Below are 20,326 nucleotides of genomic sequence, written 5' to 3' on the forward strand. Positions count from 1 at the left end.
CAGATAAATGGTTCCTGCAGAGCCTAAAGCTACAGCATCAATAGGTAGCTAAATTTTCATTCTAGATGTTTGGTCTAGTTCTCTGAAACATACGCATAGAACTGAAACTGTTCAATCTGAGTACCAATATTAAATGTGTTATTTTGGGGCTTCAATGATTTGCTGACCTTGATGGAAAGTGAAGGACTGTATAGAAAAAATGGCTGTAAGGTCAACTATCGTCTTCTGCGCATAACCTTTCAGATACTGCACTAAATATAATCTAAAACACATGAAAAGTTTTTATAGAACAATGCACAGCCACACTGGATCACACTAGCATCATTATCATATGTCACTGGTGTGGCACTTCAACACAACGTGGGAACTACCATGGCTCGTACAATGCTCCGAAGGATACATTGCATTAGCGCAACTATGCTCAATGGCATTTGAACTGTTTTTTGCAATTTACAACTTCTAGTCATGCACTTATTCATTTATGACTTGGATGGTCGTGAAGCCTAAGTGCTTTTCTACCTAGCAATACTGCAAGCTTGTCTGCTGACACTAGCTGCACAAAGGAGCAACAGTAGCTTGTGCTCCAGCAGAACTTGAGGGCGGATTACAAGTTCTTGCCACACTATAGATGAGAAATATGAACGTACTCCCAAGCTTCAATATCTTAGCCAGTGTAAAGCTGCAATACAGGTACTGCACTCCCTTAATTGCACTGCTTACAGCTGTCAAACTATACCTCTGGTGCTATGCACATTTTGGGGATGGCAAGAAGTTTCACTAGACAAGGTATCAACCATACAGGCATTTAAAACATTGAGTTAAGGGTGTTTAAGACTGACTAAACACAATTTGCCCCTTGGCTTGGTTCTCGATTCCTTTCCCCTCTAGTGTCATTGACTGTAGAGCCACAACAGGAGTAGAGTAGCAATGCTTTGTTGTCTTGCCTGTTTACTAATAGCAAGAAACTACGCTCTAGCACTGTAGCATAATCAAAGAACAAAAGGTCAAGTTTATTGAGCAAGCTTGATCAACCAGCTCTCCAGTAGTCTGGGCCCCACGTCAGAGGGTATCGTCGTATGGTGTCATGATTACAATAGTGCATGAAGACTACTAGAGGTTGCAGTTTCAGTAGAAGGTAGGGGATAACCCCTAATTAAGGGTAAGCCTTTGCTTTTGACAATGATCGGCCAAATTAATCATGATTTCCCACTTCTCCGCCGGTGCATTACAAAAACGTACGCAGCGCACGTACAGTCCTATACACTGCGGCTGGTCGCGTCGCAATCCCGTGTTTCTCTAGTTTTACCGCCCGCGCAATACGTATGAAGTACTCGACAATCGGTTTGCTCTGGCGCAGTTTTAGAAGACTATCGTCGTCGTGCTGTTTGCGCATCACAAACGCGTCACACACGCACACACACAACTCGATTGTGCAACACGCGCTGTTCCACCTTGCATCGCTTCGTTCGTGGCCGTGCTGTTTGCTCGAACAAACGCGTCGCACGCACAACTCGATTGCTCTGCGCACACCAAACGCCAAAATGCGATGTTCCACCTCCGTTCGTGGTCGTGCTATTTTGCGCATACGCATTCGTCACACACGCAACTAAATTGCTCTTTGCACACACCAAGCGCGTCACACACACACAACTTCAATTGCCGTAAAACGCGCTGTTCCACCTTGTATCGCTTCGTTCGTGGTCGTGCTGCTTGCGTGCACAATGAACCGCCTACCCTGCTACTCCGGCGAGTTGGCACACACAATTCTATGGGCCCCGCGCGCGCGCGCTTGGGGACTAGGGCGTTTCAGGAGCTAGGTGCGTTTTTTACACGACACCTAGGGACCTACGCTCCCCTAGGGCGAAAAGTTACCTAGATATATAGTTCCCGTTGGTGCCGCGGGGGCGGCGCTGCAGTCGACTGGCTGCACTGGAGAGCGAATGTAAATGCGCCGCCGGGAACTGTTGGCGGCGGTGGAGCGACGCCGAGGAGTACACGCACTTTGTGACACCACCCCGGCGACAAGAATGTTATAGAATAACATTCAAAACAAAACGCAAAGTCGTGTATGCGCACTGAAAGGAGCCTCTGATCGCTGCTGACGGTTACCCGCACCACCGCTCGATGAGCGTCCTTGAGTTGTGCGAACACTCGCGCACAAACCACTGCACCACACTTCCGCAATGTCTCCGCACTGGTATGAGCACATGACGTACAATGAAAAAGATAAAATTCAAAGCATACCTCAACGAGGCTATGAAGTAACACGATGCTCGGAGTTGTCTTAGTGGAAAAAAAAGAACAAAACGGTGACAACTAAAGTCTGTCCGAACTCTTCTACCCATTCATGCCAATTCAGACCCGGCTAAGGTATTCCGTGCCCACGTTCTCCGCACCCTTGATGCTAAGGACGTTAAAGTCATACTCCTGTAGGAGCAGGGCCCACCGAAGCACCCGCGAGTTCGTGAACTGGGCCTCCTTGAGGTATCTGAGGGGTTGATGATCCGTCTGGACCATGAATCTTTTACCGTAAACGTAAAAGTTGAAGCGCTTTACTGCCCAGACAATGGCCAGACATTCCTTCTCAATGGCCGCATAGGCCTGTTCTCTCGGCAGGAGCTTTCGGCTGGCGTATGCAACCGGGTGAAGCACTCCCCCCTTGTCTTGTAGTAAGACAGCGCCGAGCCCCTGGTCGGAGGCGTCGGTACGAAGCACGAATGGCTGGGAGAAGTCGGGGATCTGTAGAATGGGGGCCTCGGAGAGCAACCTTCGCAGTTTATCGAATGCCTCCAGCTCGGTATCTCCCCATGGTATCTGATTCGGCGCCCGCTTCTTCGTGAGGTCCGTCAAGGGCGCTGCGATGGTGGCATAATTTTTGAGAATTTCGCGATAGTATCCGGCCAGTCCCAGGAAGACCCTAACTTGGCGCTTGGTCGTCGGCGGGGCAGCGTTGCGTATTCTATCCAAAGTGGACTCCATGGGGCCCAACTTCCCTCCTCCAATCTTGTGCCCCAGGAAAGACAGCTGATCGAACCCCAGTTCGCATTTCTTGGGGTGGACAGTCATCCCCGCCTCTCGTAGCCTCGCCAGTACTTCCCCAAAGGCATCCAAGTGGTCCTGCCAATTATTTGTCGCGATCAACAGGTCATCGTAGTAATGGTAGACGTTGGCGATGCCGTCGAGAAGCTTCCGCATGAGTTTCGCGAAAACAGCAAGAGCAGTTTTTTCGCCAAAGGGCATCTTCTTGAATTGATAAAGCCTGCTGGGCGCGGAGAACGCTGTCTTCTCCTTGGATTGTTCACCTAGAGGCACTTGCCAGTACCCCTTTGAGAGATCCATCTTCGAAAATATTTTCCGGCCTCCCACCTCAGCGATCAGACAGTCCGCTCTGGGGATCGGTTCCGAGTCGGCAATCAGAACCTCGTTGAGCCGTCGGAAATCCACGCAGAAACGGTTCATGCCATCGGGTTTTTTTATCAGTATGGTCGGGGTGTTGTATGGTGAGTGAGACCTCTCTACCACCCCCATCTGAAGCATCGTGGAGACTTCGGCTTCCACTTCTTGTCTTACTGCGAAGGGAAGTGGGTACTGTTTTACATGTACAGGTTCTTGCGTCGTTGTGGCTAGCTTGCACACAGCCCAGTCGGTGTACCCTGGCTGCTCCGAAAACACATCACGGTGTAGGGCGATTATGGCTCGCAACTCCTTCGCTTGCTGCGAGTGGAGTTTGTCGGAAACAGCGACGTCGCGATAGTCTCCTCGCTCCCCCCAGGGCCACATTGGCATCCCTCGGTCGCTGGCGCTTGCTGCCACCGTCACGACTGTTGTCTCAGCTGCCGGTTCCCTGGTGTGGTACTTCTTTAGCATGTTCGCATGAAACGTTTTCACAACGCCATTGATTTCAACCACGTAGTCCACTTCGCCTTTCCTTTCCTTTATGACATACGGCCCCTTGCACTTCATAGCGAGCTTGTTGTGCTCGGTAGGCAGCAGTAGGAGTACTTGGTCGCCCGGGCGCGTAATCCTCGCCTTTGCTCCGCGATCATAGTATCGCTTGTAGCGCTCTTCTGCCTCATCAAGGGCCTCATGTGCCATCTGACATGTCGTTTCAAGCCTTTCTCTCAAGTCGACGACATACTGGTGTGCCGTCTTGACTTCCTCCTCTAGTCTCGCTCCGGTCCAAAGCTCCTTGAGTATGGCCAGAGGACCCCGCACGTTCCGCCCGTACAATAGTTCGAATGGGGAGAACCCGGTGCTGGCCTGCGGGACTTCCCTGTAGGCGAATAGCAGCGGCTCGATGAACCTGTCCCAGTCATTGGGCTGTTCAGTACACATGCGCCGCAACATCTTCTTCAACGTCCCATTCAGCTTCTCCACGAGGCCGTTGGCCCTGGGGTGATACGAGGTCGTCGTCTGAAGACGCAAGGAAAGTAGGCGTCCTACCTCTGCCGTGAGTTCAGAGGTGAAGTTGGATCCCTTATCACTCAGCATCTCTTCTGGTACGCCTACTCGGGAGAAGATTTGTAGCAGTGCCTCGGCCACTCGCTCGGTTTCTATGCTCGGCAGGGCAATCGCTTCGGGAAAGCGGGTTGCATAGTCGACCAGCGTGAAGATGTATCTGTTACTTTTTCGGGTAGCTGGTTTCAACGGCCCCAGGATATCAATCGCGACCTTGCAAAACGGCGTGTCGACCAGCGGCATCTTCTCGAGTGGTACCTTCCTTACGGACCCCCGGCTGACCGTCTTCTGACAAATGTTGCACGAAGCGACAAACGCGTGCGTATCTCCATGCACTCCCGGCCAAAAGAAGTCGGCCAGTATGCGGTCCGTGGTCTTCTTCTTTCCAAGGTGACCGGCCATTAGCCCGCAGTGTGCCAGGTGGAGGACTTTGCCGCGATGTTGTCCCGGCACTATCAGCTGCACCGTGCTAGATACCGAGTCTGACACGTATTCACGGTACAGCAGACCGTCCTTCAGTTGGATGTTGAATGATCCGCCCCCCTTGCATTTCACGCTGCGTTGCTCTCTGTGTAGCTGAAAGAGCTGTCGCAGGGTAGTGTCTCGCTGCTGGTCCTCCTTCATTTGTTCGGGAGTGACTTCAGCTAGGGTGGACGGCACCGGAAATCTCTGGAAGGCCTGGGAGTTCTGCTGTTGGGTCTGCCGGCGTGTGGTAACAGCAGCTACGGACGGAGGCTGGGCTTCTGCTATCGATGGCCCCGCCCAGTTATCTTCATCCCGCGCGGAGGCTTCAACCCACGTACCGTCTGGCTCTGCCGGGGCTCGGGCACCTTCGATGATCCCCAGGATGAGGTCGAAGAGTGGGTCCTTCATACATGCCACCAAGACCTCCTCTAGGTAGTAGGGCGTGTCTATCCTGATTCGAGCCTCGGGCAAAGTTCTCACTGAACGGTCTACGGGGTAGACGGCTCGGCATCGGCCTGTCATATCCGATGGCTGGACAAGGTCCCGGTTGACGATAACGATGTTGCAGCCACTGCCCCTCAGAAACTTCACGGTCTTCCCGGCAACACGGCCTCCGACTACAATGAGATCCCCCGCGGCTGGTGAAGTGCCCAGATTTACAACGGGCAAGCGCTGGCCGTCCTTTAATTCGAGGTAGCCGTTCTCCTCAAGGCAGGCTAAGACATTCCTAGCAGCCGGCTGTTCCCTGTTCGAGTGCTCCGGCTTCTTATTGGTACTCGTGCATTGTGACGCAACATGTCCCGGTCGGGAGCATAGGTAACAACGGAGCCCTGTTCCACTGTTGGACTGTCGCCTGCCTCGGCCCGCATCGGGATTGTCCCCGGCTTGGCCTCCTTGTCTTGCTTCACGCTTGCCGAAGTTGACTGTGTCTCGGGCGCTCACATATTCGTCGGCTCTCTGGAGCATATCCAGGATGTCCCGGCTCTTTTTTCCCTAAGGAACATCGCCAGCGTGGGCTTGCAGTTCTCGAGAAACAGTTCGGCTAGGAGGAGGTCTTTGATTCCCTCGTAGGACTTCGGGGCCTCCGAGAGGTGGACCCATCTCTCCCAGTAATTTTCCAGCCGGGCGAAAAACTGCGATGGCGCTTCGTCATCCTGGGGCGCTTCCGTCTTGAATTTCTTCCGGAAGCCCTCTTCTGCTAGGCGAAAACGACGTAGGAGGGCCCGTTTAACCTTGTCGTAGGCCAATGCCTCAGACGCTGGCATGCGGCCGAACACACTAAGGGCTTCTCCCGTCAGGCACGTACTGAGGGCGGTGGCCCATTGTTCCCTCGCCCATCTATGGGCTTTGGCCACTCGCTCAAAGCGCGTCAGGTATGCATCCAGGTCGTCTGCCTTCTCATTAAAGGGTGCCAGTGGTCTTTGGGGGCTGACCCCCGCGAACTGCGCTGTTACTAGGCTCCCATTGGGCAGGCTTTCTGAGCCGCCACTACTGCTCGCGCAATCACTCCTTGCGCGAAGTAGCTCGAGCTCTTCTTCTATTTCGAGGAGACGCCGGTCGCTCGGCGCCTTGTCGCGCTCATCGTCTTCGCGTTTTTGCTCGTCCTGTTGTTTAAGGCGCTCGCGATGCACCGCCCTTTCCTCGCGCAGAAATTCCTGAAGCGCTGTCCCTTCCAGGCCCAGCTGCTTCCCGACCGCAACAAATCGTTCCGCTTCCTCGGCCATATTTCGGCCCTTTTACGCTTTTTGACAGAACGCGTTTGTTCTGCCCTCTATGCCTCGTGTTCACGGCAGATCATGGTCAGCAAGTCCTGTCGTGGACGCCAGTTGTCAAAGATTGGTGGTGAGGTAATTCGCACTCTCCGAACCAGAGGGGATGGGGTGACAGCAAACCCACCCCGCGTGCGTTTAGACAGGGTTCGACTGCTGACCGGCAATAAGGTCCACGCCTGATCGACCGTGAACCAGAGGCATGAGACGGGAGGCGACGTAAAACACACACACTCATTTATTAAAATAAAATCATGTGCGAGACATACTCGAAAAAAGAACATACAAATTACCAGCAGGGGGCCTAGTTCGCGGAAGGCGTGCGGGTCACACAACGCACGCCCTGACGCCACTCGCACGACACTAAGCCCACCACGTGGGAGCTATTAACACTCGCGAAATAACAAACAAAATGCGCGGCACAAATACAAAATATATGCGACGATAAATGCGGCAAAGACTAAACTAACAGGACATATAAGAATCAACACTCGATGGATAATTAAACGAATAATTAAACGCGATTACAAAAATACAGTCCGGCGAAAAGTTCTGAGAGATGCGGAACACGTGGCGTGGGCTTATCTGCGGAGTGTCGAGTAGGGCGTCCGAGCTGGGGAGGCGCCGGGCTGCTGGGTCCGTCGTAACCGCACGTCGCTGTCGAAGATCGGGATGGACTCGGGACCGCGTCTAGGGAGGCTCCGGCTGCAGGAACTCAGGCCGCCGTCCTCACGCCTGCCTGACGCCCAATTCCCCTGCCGCTTGCCTCGCCGGTCCAGCAACTCTGCCCGCTTGTCGCAGGTCGCTCCACGCTCGTTCTCCCTCTCTCCTCTCCCCGCGCCGGCTTTGACGTGAGGAACCGGTCTGGTTGCCGGCGGGATCTAGGGAGTGTGCTCCCCGCGCCGGGAACTGTTGGCGGCGGTGGAGCGACGCCGAGGATTACACGCACTTTGTGACACCATGCAAATAAGAATTGTCCTAACATTGGAAAGAAGCGACAACAGCCCGCTGCTGTCGCAACATAAATATGCTGAGGTTAGGGTGGATATTTGGGCATGTTGGTTAAGCATGTTCTGAACAGAAGGCGCTAAAACGACGGTGTACGAAGACAGAACACACACACAGGAGCCCTGTGTGTGTTCTTTTTTCGTCCACCTTTGTTTTAGCGCCTTAACTTCAGATCATTAAATATAACTGTGTTTGATATATTGTCATTTACTTGTTGCAGCCATTACAGAGTCTAAAGAACACTGCATAGTTCGGCTTTTTAAAGTTGCACGTTTTGATTTGAAACAACAGAGAAGCTTCATTGCTTTGTTAACATGATTGACCATGCAAACGAAAATTTCCTAACATTGGAAAGACGCGAGAACAGCCTGCTGCTGTCGCAACTTAAATATAACAACGTTAGGATGAATACTTGGGCGTGTTGGTTAACCATGATCTGAAGAGAGGGCTCTAAAACGACGGTGGACGAAGAAAGAACACACACACACAGGTGCCCTGTGTGTGTGTGTTCTTTCTTCGTCCACCGTCGTTTGAGCGCCTTCACTTCAGATCATCAAATATAACTGTGTTTCACATATTTAGACATCATTTACTTGTTGCAGCCATTACACAATCTAAAGAGCGCTGCATAGTTCGGCTTCTTAACGTTGCATATTTTGATTTGTGATACGATAGAAGCTTTATTGCTCTAATACCATGATTGACCATGCAAATAAGAATGTTGTAACACAGGAAGGGTACGAGAACATCCGGCTGCTGTCGCAACCTAAATATAGCTGTTTCACATATTTACTCATTTACTTGTTGCACTGAATAGTTCCGCTTCTTCAAGTTGTATATTTTGCTTTAAAACATCAGAGAATCTTTATTGCTTTATTAACATCATTGACCATGCCAATAAGAATGACCTAACATTGGAAAGACACGAGAACAGGCTGCTGCTGTCGCAACTGAGATATAACTGTGTTTGATATAATTATTCATAATTGACTTGCTGTAGCCATTATACAGACATTCTAAAAAGCACTGCATAGTTTGGATTTTTAGAGTTGCATACTTTTATTGAAACAGCCGAGAAGCTTTATTGTTTATTAACATAATTGACAATGCCAAAAAGAATGTCATAACATTGGTAAGACATTAGAGTAGCCTGTTGCTGTCACAACTTGTATATAGCTGTGTTTGATATGTTAATTCATTATTTACTTAGTTGGAGCCACTGCACAGTCTAGACAGCACTGCATAGTTCGGCTTTCTAACGTTGCATATTTTTATGTAACGACCAGAGAAGCTTTATTGCTGTATTAATATGATTGCCCATGCAAATAAGAATCTCCTAACGTTGGAAAAACACGAGACCAGCCGGCTGCTGTCGCAACTAAAACATAACTGTGACATATTTTATCATCATTTAGTTGTTGCAGCCATTACACAAACAGTTTAAACAGCACTGCATAGTTCGGATTTTAAATTTTCATATTTTGATTCGGAATACCAGAGAAGCTTTATTGTTTATTAACATGATCGACCATGCAAATAAGAATCTCATAGCATTGGAAAGACATGAGACCAGCCTGCTTGGGTCGCAACCTAAATATAACTGTGTTTGACACATTTTATCATCATTTACTTGTTGCAGCCCTTACACAAACAGTATAAAAGCAGTGCATAGTTCGGCTTTTTAAGGTTGCACATATTGATTTGAAACACCAGAGAAGCTATACAGCTTTATTAACATGATTGACCTTGCAAATAAGAATGTCCTAAAATTAGAAAGACACGAGGACAGCCTGCTGCTGTCGTTACCTAAATATAACTGTATTTGACGAATTCAATCATCATTTACTTGCTGCAGCCATTACACAAACAGTCTATACAGCACAGTATAGTTCTGCTTTTTAAAGTTGCATATATTGATTTTCAACACCAGAGAAGTTTATTGCTTTATTAAAATGATTGACTATGCAAATGAGAATATGCTAAATTGGAAAGAAAGAGAACAGCCTGCTACTGTCACAATTTAAATATAACTGTGTTTGATATATTTAACCATAATTAGCTTGTTGCAGCCATTACACAAACAGTCTAAAAGCGCTGAATAGTTCGGCTTTTTAATGTTGCACCTTTTGATTTGATTACCAGAGAAGCTTTATTGCTCCATTAACATGATTTACCTTGCAAGTAAGAATGTCCTGGCATTAGAGAGACATGATAACAGCCGGCTGCTGTCGCAACCTAAATATAACTATGTTTGACATATTTAACCATCATTAACTTGTTGCAGCCATTACACAGTCTAAAGAACACTGCAAAGTTGATCTTTTTAAAGTTGCATATTTTGATTTAAAACACCGGAGAACCTTTATTGCTATATTAACATGATCGACCATGCAAGTTAGAGTGTCCTAACATTGAAAAGACACGAGAACAGCCTGCTCCTGTCGAAACTTATATATTCCGAAGCTAGGATGGGTAGTTGGGCGTATAGGTTATGCACGATCTGAAGTGAAGATGCGAAAACGACGGTGGACTAAGAAAAAACACACTCACACAGGCGCCCTGTGTGTGTGTGCGTTCTTTTTTCGTTCACCGTCGTTTCAGCGCCTTCACTTCGGATCAATAAATATAACTGTGTTTGAGACATTTAGTCATTATTTATTTCTTGCAGTCATTACACAAACAGTCTAAAAGCACTGCATAGTTAGACTTCTTAAAGTTGCATATTTTGATATGAAATACCAGAGAAACTTTACTGCTCCATTAACATGATTGACCCTGCAAATAAGAATGTTCTAACATTGGAAGGACACGAGAACAGCCTGCTGCTGTCGCAACCTAAATATAACTGTATTTGACATATTCAATCATCATTTACTTATTGCAGCCATTACACAAACAGTCTATACAGCACTGTATATTTAGGCTTTTTAAACTTGCATATTTGGATTTCAAACACCCGAAAAGCTTTATTGGTTTATTAACACGATTGCCCATGCAAATGAGAGTGTCGTAAATTGGATAGAAACGAGAACATCCTGCTGATGTCACAACATGAGTATAACTGTGTTTGACATACTTATTATTCATTTATTTGTCGCAGCCATTACGCAAACACTCTTATGAGCACTGCATAGTTATGCTTTTTAGAGTTACATTTTTAGACTGAAACACCAGAGAAGCTTAGTTGCTTTATTAACGTGATGGACCATGGAAATAAGAATGTCCTAACATTGGAAAGGCTCGAGAACAGCCTGCTGCAGTTGGAACCTAAATATAACTGTGTTTGACACATTTACTCATCATTTACTTGTTGCAGCCATTACACAAACATTATAAAAAGCGCTGCATAGTTCGGCCTTTTAAAGATGCATATTTTGACTTGAAACACCAGAGAAGCTTTATTGCTTTAGTGACATGATTGACCATGAAAATAATAAATTTCTGACATTGGAAGGACGCGAGAACAGCCTGCTGCAGTCACAACTTGAACATAAATGTGTTTCACATATTTAATCATCATTTACTTGTTGCAGCCATTACACAAACAGTCTGAAGAGAACTGCATAGTAGGGCTTTTTAATGTTGCATATCTTGATTTGAAACACCATAGAAGCTTTATTGCTTTATTAACATGTTTGACCATGCAAATGAGAATGTCGTAACATTGGAAAGACGCGAGAACAGCCTGCTGCTGTCGCAACATAAACATAACTGTGTTTGACATATTTATTCATCATTTACTTGTTGCAGCCATTACACAAACAATCTAAAGCGAATACTAAGGCGGTCGAATGCTGAGCAAACGACTCAAGACATAGCAAGCGGTCTGCACGCACCAAACATTCTCAAGCACATGCCCCATTGCATTGCTTTCGTCACATTCCGCACTTCCATGATAAACAAGCAACCACCATACTTGCCTTGACTTTATTATTTGTAGGCTTTATAATGGTTGTGGTGAACAACAACAAGAAGGCGCTTTTCGATCATTCTCGTCTGTAATCGTGGACGCGCAACAAATTGCGCCGACGCCTCTAACCCAGCTAAGACCCATAGTGGAAGCGCGAATTTTTTGATAGCGGTGAAGACAAATGCTGCAGTTTCCGCAGCATGCCCACTTGGGTTTCTATGTCACTGGCAGCTAAGCCCGTCCATCTCTGTTTCTGTCCCCTCAAAGTTGACATGGCTACATTATTGTAGCCATGTAATGATAGTAATGATATTATTCATTACTGATACGGAAGAAACTGTTTGAATGCGCGTAATGTACCCGCGAGAAGAAAAAATATCGCGCTTGGCCATTTTCGTTGTGTTCTCCCCGCATTTGCTGCGGGATGAAAAAAATTGTTTTCTTATCGCGGGAAATTTAACCCGCGTAATGATCGCACCCCTGAATTAGCTATCTATTTGTTCTGAGAGGAAAGTGCGAGTATTATGGGAGTAAATACAGCATATATTTATATATATATATATATATATATATATATATATATATATATATATATACATATATATATATATACACATATATATATATATATATATATATATATATATATAGATATAGATATATATATACCGACTCATATAGGTGTGCTCGAACATTATATATAAATATTTGCTCCCATATTTCTCCAACTACCCCGGTCATGTACTAATTCTGGCCTTGTTGTCCCTGCAAACTTCTCAATCTCATCCGCCCAATTAACCTTCTCCCGCCCTCTGATACACTTCCCTTCCCTTAGAATCCATTCCGTAACTCTTAATGACCATCGGTTATCTTCCCTCCTCATTACGTGTCCTGCCCTTGCCCATTTCTTTTCTTGATTTCAACTAAGATATCATAACTCTAATATCAGCTAAGATATAAGGGTTAGCGGTAGGAGGAAAAATAGAGGAATTCCAGATCAAGCTACAGAACAGGTATTCGGCTTTAACTCCGGAAGAAGACCTTAATGTTGAAGCAATTAACGACAATCTTGTGGGCATCATTAAGGAGTGTGCAATAGAAGTCGGTGGTAACTACGTTAGACAGGATACCAGTAAGCTATCGCAGGAGACGAAAGATCGCATCAAGAAACGCCAATGTATGAAAGCCTCTAACCCTACAGCTAGAATTGAACTGGCAGAACTTTCGAAGTTAATCAACAAGCGTAAGACAGCTGACATAAGGAAGTGTAATATGGATAGAATTGAACATGCTCTCAGGAACGGAGGAAGCCTAAAAGCAGTGAAGAAGAAACTAGGAATTGGCAAGAATCAGATGTACGCGTTAAGAGACAAAGCCGGCAATATCATTATTAATATGGATGAGATAGCTCAAGTAGCTGAGGAGTTCTATAAAGATTTATACAGTACCAGTGGCACCCACGACGATAGTGAAAGAGAGAATAGTTTAGAGGAATTCGAAATCCCACAGGTAACGCCGGAAGAAGTAAAGAAAGCTTTAGGAGCTATGCAAAGGGAGAAGGCAGCTGGGGAGGATCAGGTAACAGCAGATTTGTTGAAGGATGGTGGGCAGATTGTTCTAGAGAAACTGGCCACACTGTATACGCAATGCCTCATGACTTCGACCGTACCGTATTCTTGGAAAAGCGCTAACATATTCCTAATCCATAATAAAGGGGACGCCGAAGACTTGCAAAATTATAGACCGATCAGCCTACTGTCTGTTGCCTACAAAGTATTTACTAAGGTAATTGCAAATAGGATCAGGAACACCTTAGACTTCCGTCCACCAAAGGACCAGGCAGGATTCCGTAAAGGCTACTGAACAATGGAACATATTCACACTATCAATCAGGTGATAAAAAAATGTGCAGATTATAACCAATCTTTATATATAGCTTTCATTGATTACGAGAAAGCGTTTGATTCTGTCGAAACCTCAGCAGTCATGGAGGCATTGCGGAACCAGAATGTAGACGAGCCGTATGTAAAAATACTGAAAGATATCTATAGCGGCTCCACAGCCACCGTAGTCCTCCTTAAAGAAAGCAATAAAATCCCAATAATGAAAGGCGTCAGGCAGGGAGATACGATCTCTACAATGTTATTCACAGCGTGTTTACAGGAGGTATTCAGAGACCTAGATTGAGAAGAATTGGGAATAAGAGTTAATGGAGAATACCTTAGTAACTTGCGATTCGCTGATGATATTGCCGTGCTTAGTAACTCTGGAGACCAACTGCAATGCATGCTCACTGACCTGGAGAGGCAAAGCCGAAGGGTGGGTCTAAAAATTAATCTGCAGAAAATTAATGTTTAAAAGTCTCGGAAGAGAACAGCAGTTTACGATAGGTAGCGAGGCACTGGAAGTGGTAAGGGAATACATATACTTAGGACAGGCAGTGACCGTGGATCCGGATCGTGAGACTGAAATAATCAGAAGAATAAGAATAGGCTGGGGTACGTTTGGCAGGCTTTCTCAGATCATGAACACCAGGTTGCCATTATCCCTCAAGAGAAAGGTTTATAACAGCTCTGTCTTACCAGTACTCACGTACGGGGCAGAAACCTGGAGGCTTACGAAAAAGGTTCTACTTAAATTGAGGACGACGCAACGAGCTATGGAAAGAAGAATGATAGGTGTAACGTTAAGGGATAAGAGAAGAGCAGATTGGGTGAGGGAACAAAGGCGAGGTAATGATATATATTGACACGTGTACTTATGTTTATCGGGCGACCACGTTTCGCCGCCTAACAATCGCATAGCGCGGGACGCGCCTGCATGAGTCGCGTTTACATGAATGCGACAGTGGCGCATCGCATCGCATTTCTAGCGCATCGCATACATGTAAACAGCGGTAATGCGCTAGGAAGGCGCATCGCATTAATGCGCCAGGCGAGGGTAGATTTACGGACGACAGTCGACTCTCGCGGAGCATGTAAACGCAGCATCGTCGCATTAGGAATTATGGGAAGGAATTAGCTGCGGGACTGCCGCGCTGGTGAAGCTGCGAGACAGCAACGCCCGAAGCAGAAGCAAAATGGCGTCCCCCATGGCAACTTCGCCCGCTACAGCGTGCTCTACGCGTACACATTTCTCCGCAGAGGAAACGACTGCTTTCCTTGGCATAATATCATCGGTGAGCTCCTAGATTCACGCCGCCAGAGGAACCAAGTCCATTTCATGAAGTTTGAAGAAGAGATGGCCCTAATTGGATATGTTCGGAGCTGGCAACAACTCCGTACCCGTTGGAAAAATCTCAAAGGAAAATACAAGGTAAGTTGTCTTGCTGAGCTCACTGATATTCTGAAATGCTTTGCCAGACACGCAGTCATGTTTTGAAAAAAAAATTCTTTTCTCGCCAGGAAAGAGAGCTACAAATGTTGAGCGGCGCAGCGCCATCTAAATGGAGGTGGTATAAAGAATTAAGCGCCATTCTGTGCCACCGTCCCATGGTGGAGGCCCATCAGTATGGTCACGACAGTGACGCTGCCAGTGTCGCCGAGGAGGAAAACACAGGTAAAACAAGTGGAACGTTTTTTTTTTCCTCCCGAGTGTCCATCTCACCCAGCTCGGCACTCTGGCGTCCAGTTTTATTCAAAGCTGCACCCCATTTTAAGCTAATGCAAGACCAGTCGAAGGCTGCCAAGGCTAAATTCCTGGACACACGCTGTAATATGTATATATATATATATATATATATATGTGTGTGTGTGTGTGTGCGTGCGTGTGTGCGCGCGCGCGTGTGAGCGATAGCGAGCGCACGACCTACTTCCACACGCTCGCGACCGCTCACTTTAGAAACGAGTGTGCAAATCAGTGCTGTGAACCAGTACCGACAGCTAGTAAAGCTGCATTCTCCTGATGAAATTGTGATTTCCCATCTTTTGGCACTTGCACATTCAGACAAGCAACTCGAGTTTCATGATTTCATTTATTGCAAACACTGAAGACATTTGCAACATTGGCAAACTGGTGTTTTATTGTGCAACTTAAAAGGGGCCACATGTTTAAAAACAGGCACTAACGGTCAGGCAGCAAGAGCAATATGTGTGCATGCATACAATATTTATGTAGATGGAAACAGAAACAGCAAAACAAGAAGGAATTAGGCTTGTAGCAAAGCAGAGCAATAAATTGAGAAAATGCTGCGAGCAAAGGAGTTGTTTTACACATAAATGAAATGAGCAGATGTATGTTTAACGGCGAGTTATGCAGTGACCCTACCATCTTTTTCAATTCAGGTCAGAGTGATGACGAGAGGTATTCCCGTTTCGACAGCCTGGAATCACCTGGTGGCAGCCAAACGTCTGAAATGAGCTCAAGTCGTAAGTGGTGTTTTCTGAATGGTACAGTCTGCGTTCTTAGCAATGGAGTAGTGCAGTCCCTACAGGCACATAGGGAAGAGAGGACAAGTGAATGTTAGTGTATGTACATGTGATGGCATAACATGGAGCCGCTGGTCATGTTGCACTCCATGTTTCCTTTTTTCTACGCTAGTCCAGTGCCTGTGTGGAACGAAACAAATATTTTGTAAGCTCGCGTCAAACGACCAAAGTAGAAATAACGTCAGCGGCGTCATCTTGCTGGTGTCTTTACAAACCCACACATTCGCATAAGCCACATAGCAATTCTTCTTGCATAAACACATCGGTTCCCTCAATTGTACTTTGCACAATCCCAAACAATGCTATGTAGACAGCTGCCTGCATAATGGTTTTCGTAACATCAATGCGTCGGATCTACTTCATTTATTATTTTGGATGAAACAATTTGAAATGGCTTTTCCCGTGTGATATAACAGTATGGGACCAAAAACGAAGGTTTTCCTATGTTTATGGTGATTATTGTTGTGCACTGTTTCTTGCAGCAACCACTGGCTTTACCATGCCACCAGCAAAGCGGGCCAGGACCAGCACCTTAGCGCTGTCCGAGTTACTTTAGGAGCAGCACCGGAGGACAGCCGCACTTCTTGAACAACAGAATGAATTTCTGTTTAAGCAGCAGAAGGAGCTGCTACAACAGGAAAACGAGAATTTTAAAGAGGTGATGACGGGAATCACATCATCATTCCTTCAAGGCACACAAGCGATGATAGCACAATTGGCCAGGCAGCCTGTGCCAGCATTTTCCCAGCCTGCAGCACCATTTGCGCAGATGCCACATACTTTCTCATTTGGACAGCCTCTGCAGCAATAAGGAGTGTATGTATTTTCTTCACAACAGCCTCAGGCTCAAGGCAGTAGCCAGAGTAATGCTGCCAACAAGCAGTGAAATGAGGAAGCTGCTTTTGACAAATAAACACTGCTTTGAAAAACTGTGTTTCAAACTGTTTCATTTGCCTGTCTTCAGAACTTCACAAGATACAATTCACCACGATGCAGACGGAAGTGGAAAGTTCTCAGCCACGAAATCGCAGAGGAAATCCCGCACTTCACTAACAGAGCTTGTGTGCAGAGGTCTGGTTGAAGGCTGCTGGTAAAGCCCATCCTCAGATGGCCTAACATCACCAATCCACGCATCACTTACTGTCTCTCCTCTCCCTTCACAAAAATTGTGCAAAATGCATGCAGCTACTATGACTGTCGGCATAAATTTGTAGTTTATGCCGGCACGCTTCAGTAGCACTCTCCATCGCCCCTTTAGCCTTCCAAAGGCATGCTCCACAACATTGCGGCCGCTACTGTGGTACACATTAAATGATTCCTGCTCCTTTGAGAGCCTTCCTTGTGATGAGGTGTATCCCTTCAGTATCCAAGACAAAGCAGGATATGCAGGATCCCCCAATAGCATGAGTGGGATTGAACAGCCATTCAACACGATTTCTTGTCTTGGTAACAGCTCCTCCCTCCTTTGGAACAGTGACGACAACCTCAACACAGACGCATCATGTGCACTTCCTGGGACATTGCAGGTAACGCTGCGAAATCTGAAACATACATGTGCATTATAATTAGACACATGGCAAGAATATTGTTTCTAGCAACGACACTTCTGCAACAACTTACAAGTGAACTGTCTGTGTGCAATCTATTTACTGACATTAATTGGCCATCGCTAATACAGTCCTTGCTACAGAAGAATAACGAACTATGGGGCAAGCAAACGAGCTCGTGGGAGGAAAGGCCACTGGCTCCCATGTTCATTAGGAGAAAATCCCCAAGAGAAAAAGAAAGGTGAATATTTTGTGAAATGGAACTCATCGCCCTCGGTCGTCTACTACAGCCTGCACATTGTACGATGTCCACATTTTTCTGTTCACAAAGTCACGATATCCTTTCTTTGGTGCCATGATAGGAATGTGGGTACCGTCGATTGCACCAAATATTTGAGGGAGGTGGCATCTTGCCTCGAAGTTCCTGGCAATAGCTTCAGCTTCTGTGGCAGTAGGTATGCTTATGTACTTCTTCAGGTAATGCTGTACCAGTGATTGGCAGAACATGTAAACACAATTTTTGACGCTGCTTTTGTGAACACCAAATTGATTTGCTACCACTCTGTATTCGCTGCAGCTGGCCATTTTGAAAAGGGCAATAGCCACTCTCTTTTGCACTGGTAGTGGTTGTCGCACACAATACGTCTTTGGCGACATGAATGGTTCCAAAAGTAAAACAAGTTCATTGAATGAAGCTAGGCTCATTCTAAAGTTAGCTTTGCAGTCCTCGTCGGTGAACTCTGTTGCCACAATGCTGTCCCACCAGTCATTAGAACGAGTCTTCATCCAGACACTTCTCTGCTTCCGTTTTTTCCCCAGCAAAGACCCTATAATAGAGGAGAGAAACCAGGAAATATTTCTAAAAAAGCTGCTAATGCAATGTAGCACATAAATATATACCTATTAAAATGTACACAAATGCCACGTGAAGAGTCAAATGTTGATTGCAAGAGTAGTGCAACGAAATGCAACAGAAGACAGCACTGGGTGATGTGTGTGCTGTGGGACGATGTGAGATAGCAGTGAAATTAACTTTTGAAGCCTGAAAAACGTGCTGATCCCACGGCAGAAGCTGTTGTGATATGAATAAAGAATTCTTGATGTTTACCGCTAAGTTCCAGAGTTGACGCATTTATTTTGGTCTGTTCCAATACATGTACAGGCGGCACAAATGCAAACATCGTGGTGGTGGCCACGAAAGAAAGCATCCGGTACTTTTCGCACTCGATGCAAAGCAATCGCTTTTGTCCCGTTTCGGGTATCGCACGCAATAATGTTCTACATAGCGCTTCAAAGGCTTCATGCCATGCGTACCAGCCACAGCGCGGACAGCGGAGGAAAGCGCTTCTACACTAGGGAATCCGGCGTTTACAGCTACAGCGAACGGAATTCTTCTGCCGCCGAAATTCGCGTCGTTCACACAGCTTGCCCACCGCGCCGCCATAACTCCCAACCAGACGCTTGTCGCGTCACCGACCCCACCGCAGCTGCATGGAGCTTTGACAGGCGTTTCTCTCTGCTGCATCTAGTTTTGACACTCGGTGGCGCAAAACTGATCCCTGGCGTCACATGGATGTTTTCGATCGCGAATTTGTGCTAAAACTCACTCACTCAATCATAATTTCTGGACCGTGTGGCGGCAATTGTTGCCGATCACAATCGAAAGTACTTCGTAACAAACGCCACTCGCCTTCGTACGCTGCTTCGTTTTGGGACTACAAGAGGGCTTACATGCTCCCATTAAGAAGTATAGCACACTGTCTGTCTAAAAGGATCCTTTAAAGATGTTCTCACCTTGCATGACAACCAAATCGTTGACGGCAGAGCACGTCGCCAACCCTCTTGCGCGCAAAAGTGCTTTCATGTGGGCCGACCGTAACCGACGACGTCACTGCTGATGCTGCATGCAGGCGACAGCGTACAGGATGACGTGAAAGTTAACCCATGCCGACAAAAGTAGCACAAGGTGGAGACGCAACGCTGCATTCCCAAGCATTTTGCACAAGCGTCAGGCTCGCGGTGGCCCGTTCAGTCAGCACCCAGCCAGCAACGTGCGCTCGGCTCACTACCGGAAACCAGATGCACCGGAAGTCGGCTGCACTTCCCTTATACGACACCATGTGGCGCTACGTTCTCGCGAGAGTTAATGCGGTACATGTAAACGGCGTCGCATCGCCTTTCCCAAATGCGCCTGGAAATGCGATGCGCCACTGTCGCATTCATGTAAACGGGGCTATGTATACGAAGTTTCTGAAAAGTTATCGATGCTTCTCTCCGCTGTCTGTTGTCGCCGGACCTTGTGTTATCTGATTTCATCGCGTGACGCGAATGGTGTCGAACTTTGTGGAAGGCACGCGGGCCCCAATGATTAGTCTGGAACATTCGATGACTGCTGTAAAAAAGCCGACGCGCTGGACCCGCTGATTAGATTTTCGACGATCACCGACCGTGTTCGCCGCTATCGCTGTGCTATAAGTGTAGCCTGGTTTTGTGGACACAGGTTCGCCCAATAAAAGTTAGTTTTGTCTTTCACACTATTTGCTACTGTGTGATTCAACGTCACCACCACGTGACGTCTGGTGGAGGTGCTTTTCGTTCATATACCGGATGCCCCCGACAAGCAGTGATCCAAGCCGGGACCGCAAAAAGAACGCCAACGTAGTCCCGGAGCATCGAGCAAGCCGCCGTCTTCAACACCTGCCCCCGGAGCACGGACTTCTACCTGAGAAGACCAAGAATATT

At 46.9% G+C, this 20,326-nt stretch overlaps 1 protein-coding gene and 1 long non-coding RNA gene across 2 annotated transcripts; both read right to left on the reverse strand.

Annotated features, from left to right (window-relative positions):
- Positions 1–2,355: 2,355 nt before the first annotated feature.
- LOC139053318 (uncharacterized) lies at positions 2,356–6,647 on the reverse strand. Its single transcript, XM_070530355.1, has 2 exons — positions 5,931–6,647; positions 2,356–5,880 (listed from the first exon to the last, which is right to left on the reverse strand). The coding sequence occupies exons 1-2, from the start codon at positions 6,645–6,647 to the stop codon at positions 2,356–2,358; spliced, it is 4,242 nt and encodes a 1,413-aa protein (XP_070386456.1).
- Positions 6,648–17,497: 10,850 nt separating this feature from the next.
- LOC135900815 (uncharacterized) lies at positions 17,498–19,605 on the reverse strand. The gene is made up of 3 exons (XR_010563948.1): positions 19,379–19,605; positions 18,348–18,411; positions 17,498–17,578 (listed from the first exon to the last, which is right to left on the reverse strand). It is a non-coding gene; the product is annotated as an uncharacterized lncRNA (long non-coding RNA).
- Between the last annotated feature and the right edge of the window lie 721 nt (positions 19,606–20,326).

The sequence above is a fragment of the Dermacentor albipictus genome, unplaced genomic scaffold (genome assembly GCF_038994185.2).
Source record: "Dermacentor albipictus isolate Rhodes 1998 colony unplaced genomic scaffold, USDA_Dalb.pri_finalv2 scaffold_89, whole genome shotgun sequence".
NCBI lineage: Eukaryota > Metazoa > Arthropoda > Arachnida > Ixodida > Ixodidae > Dermacentor > Dermacentor albipictus.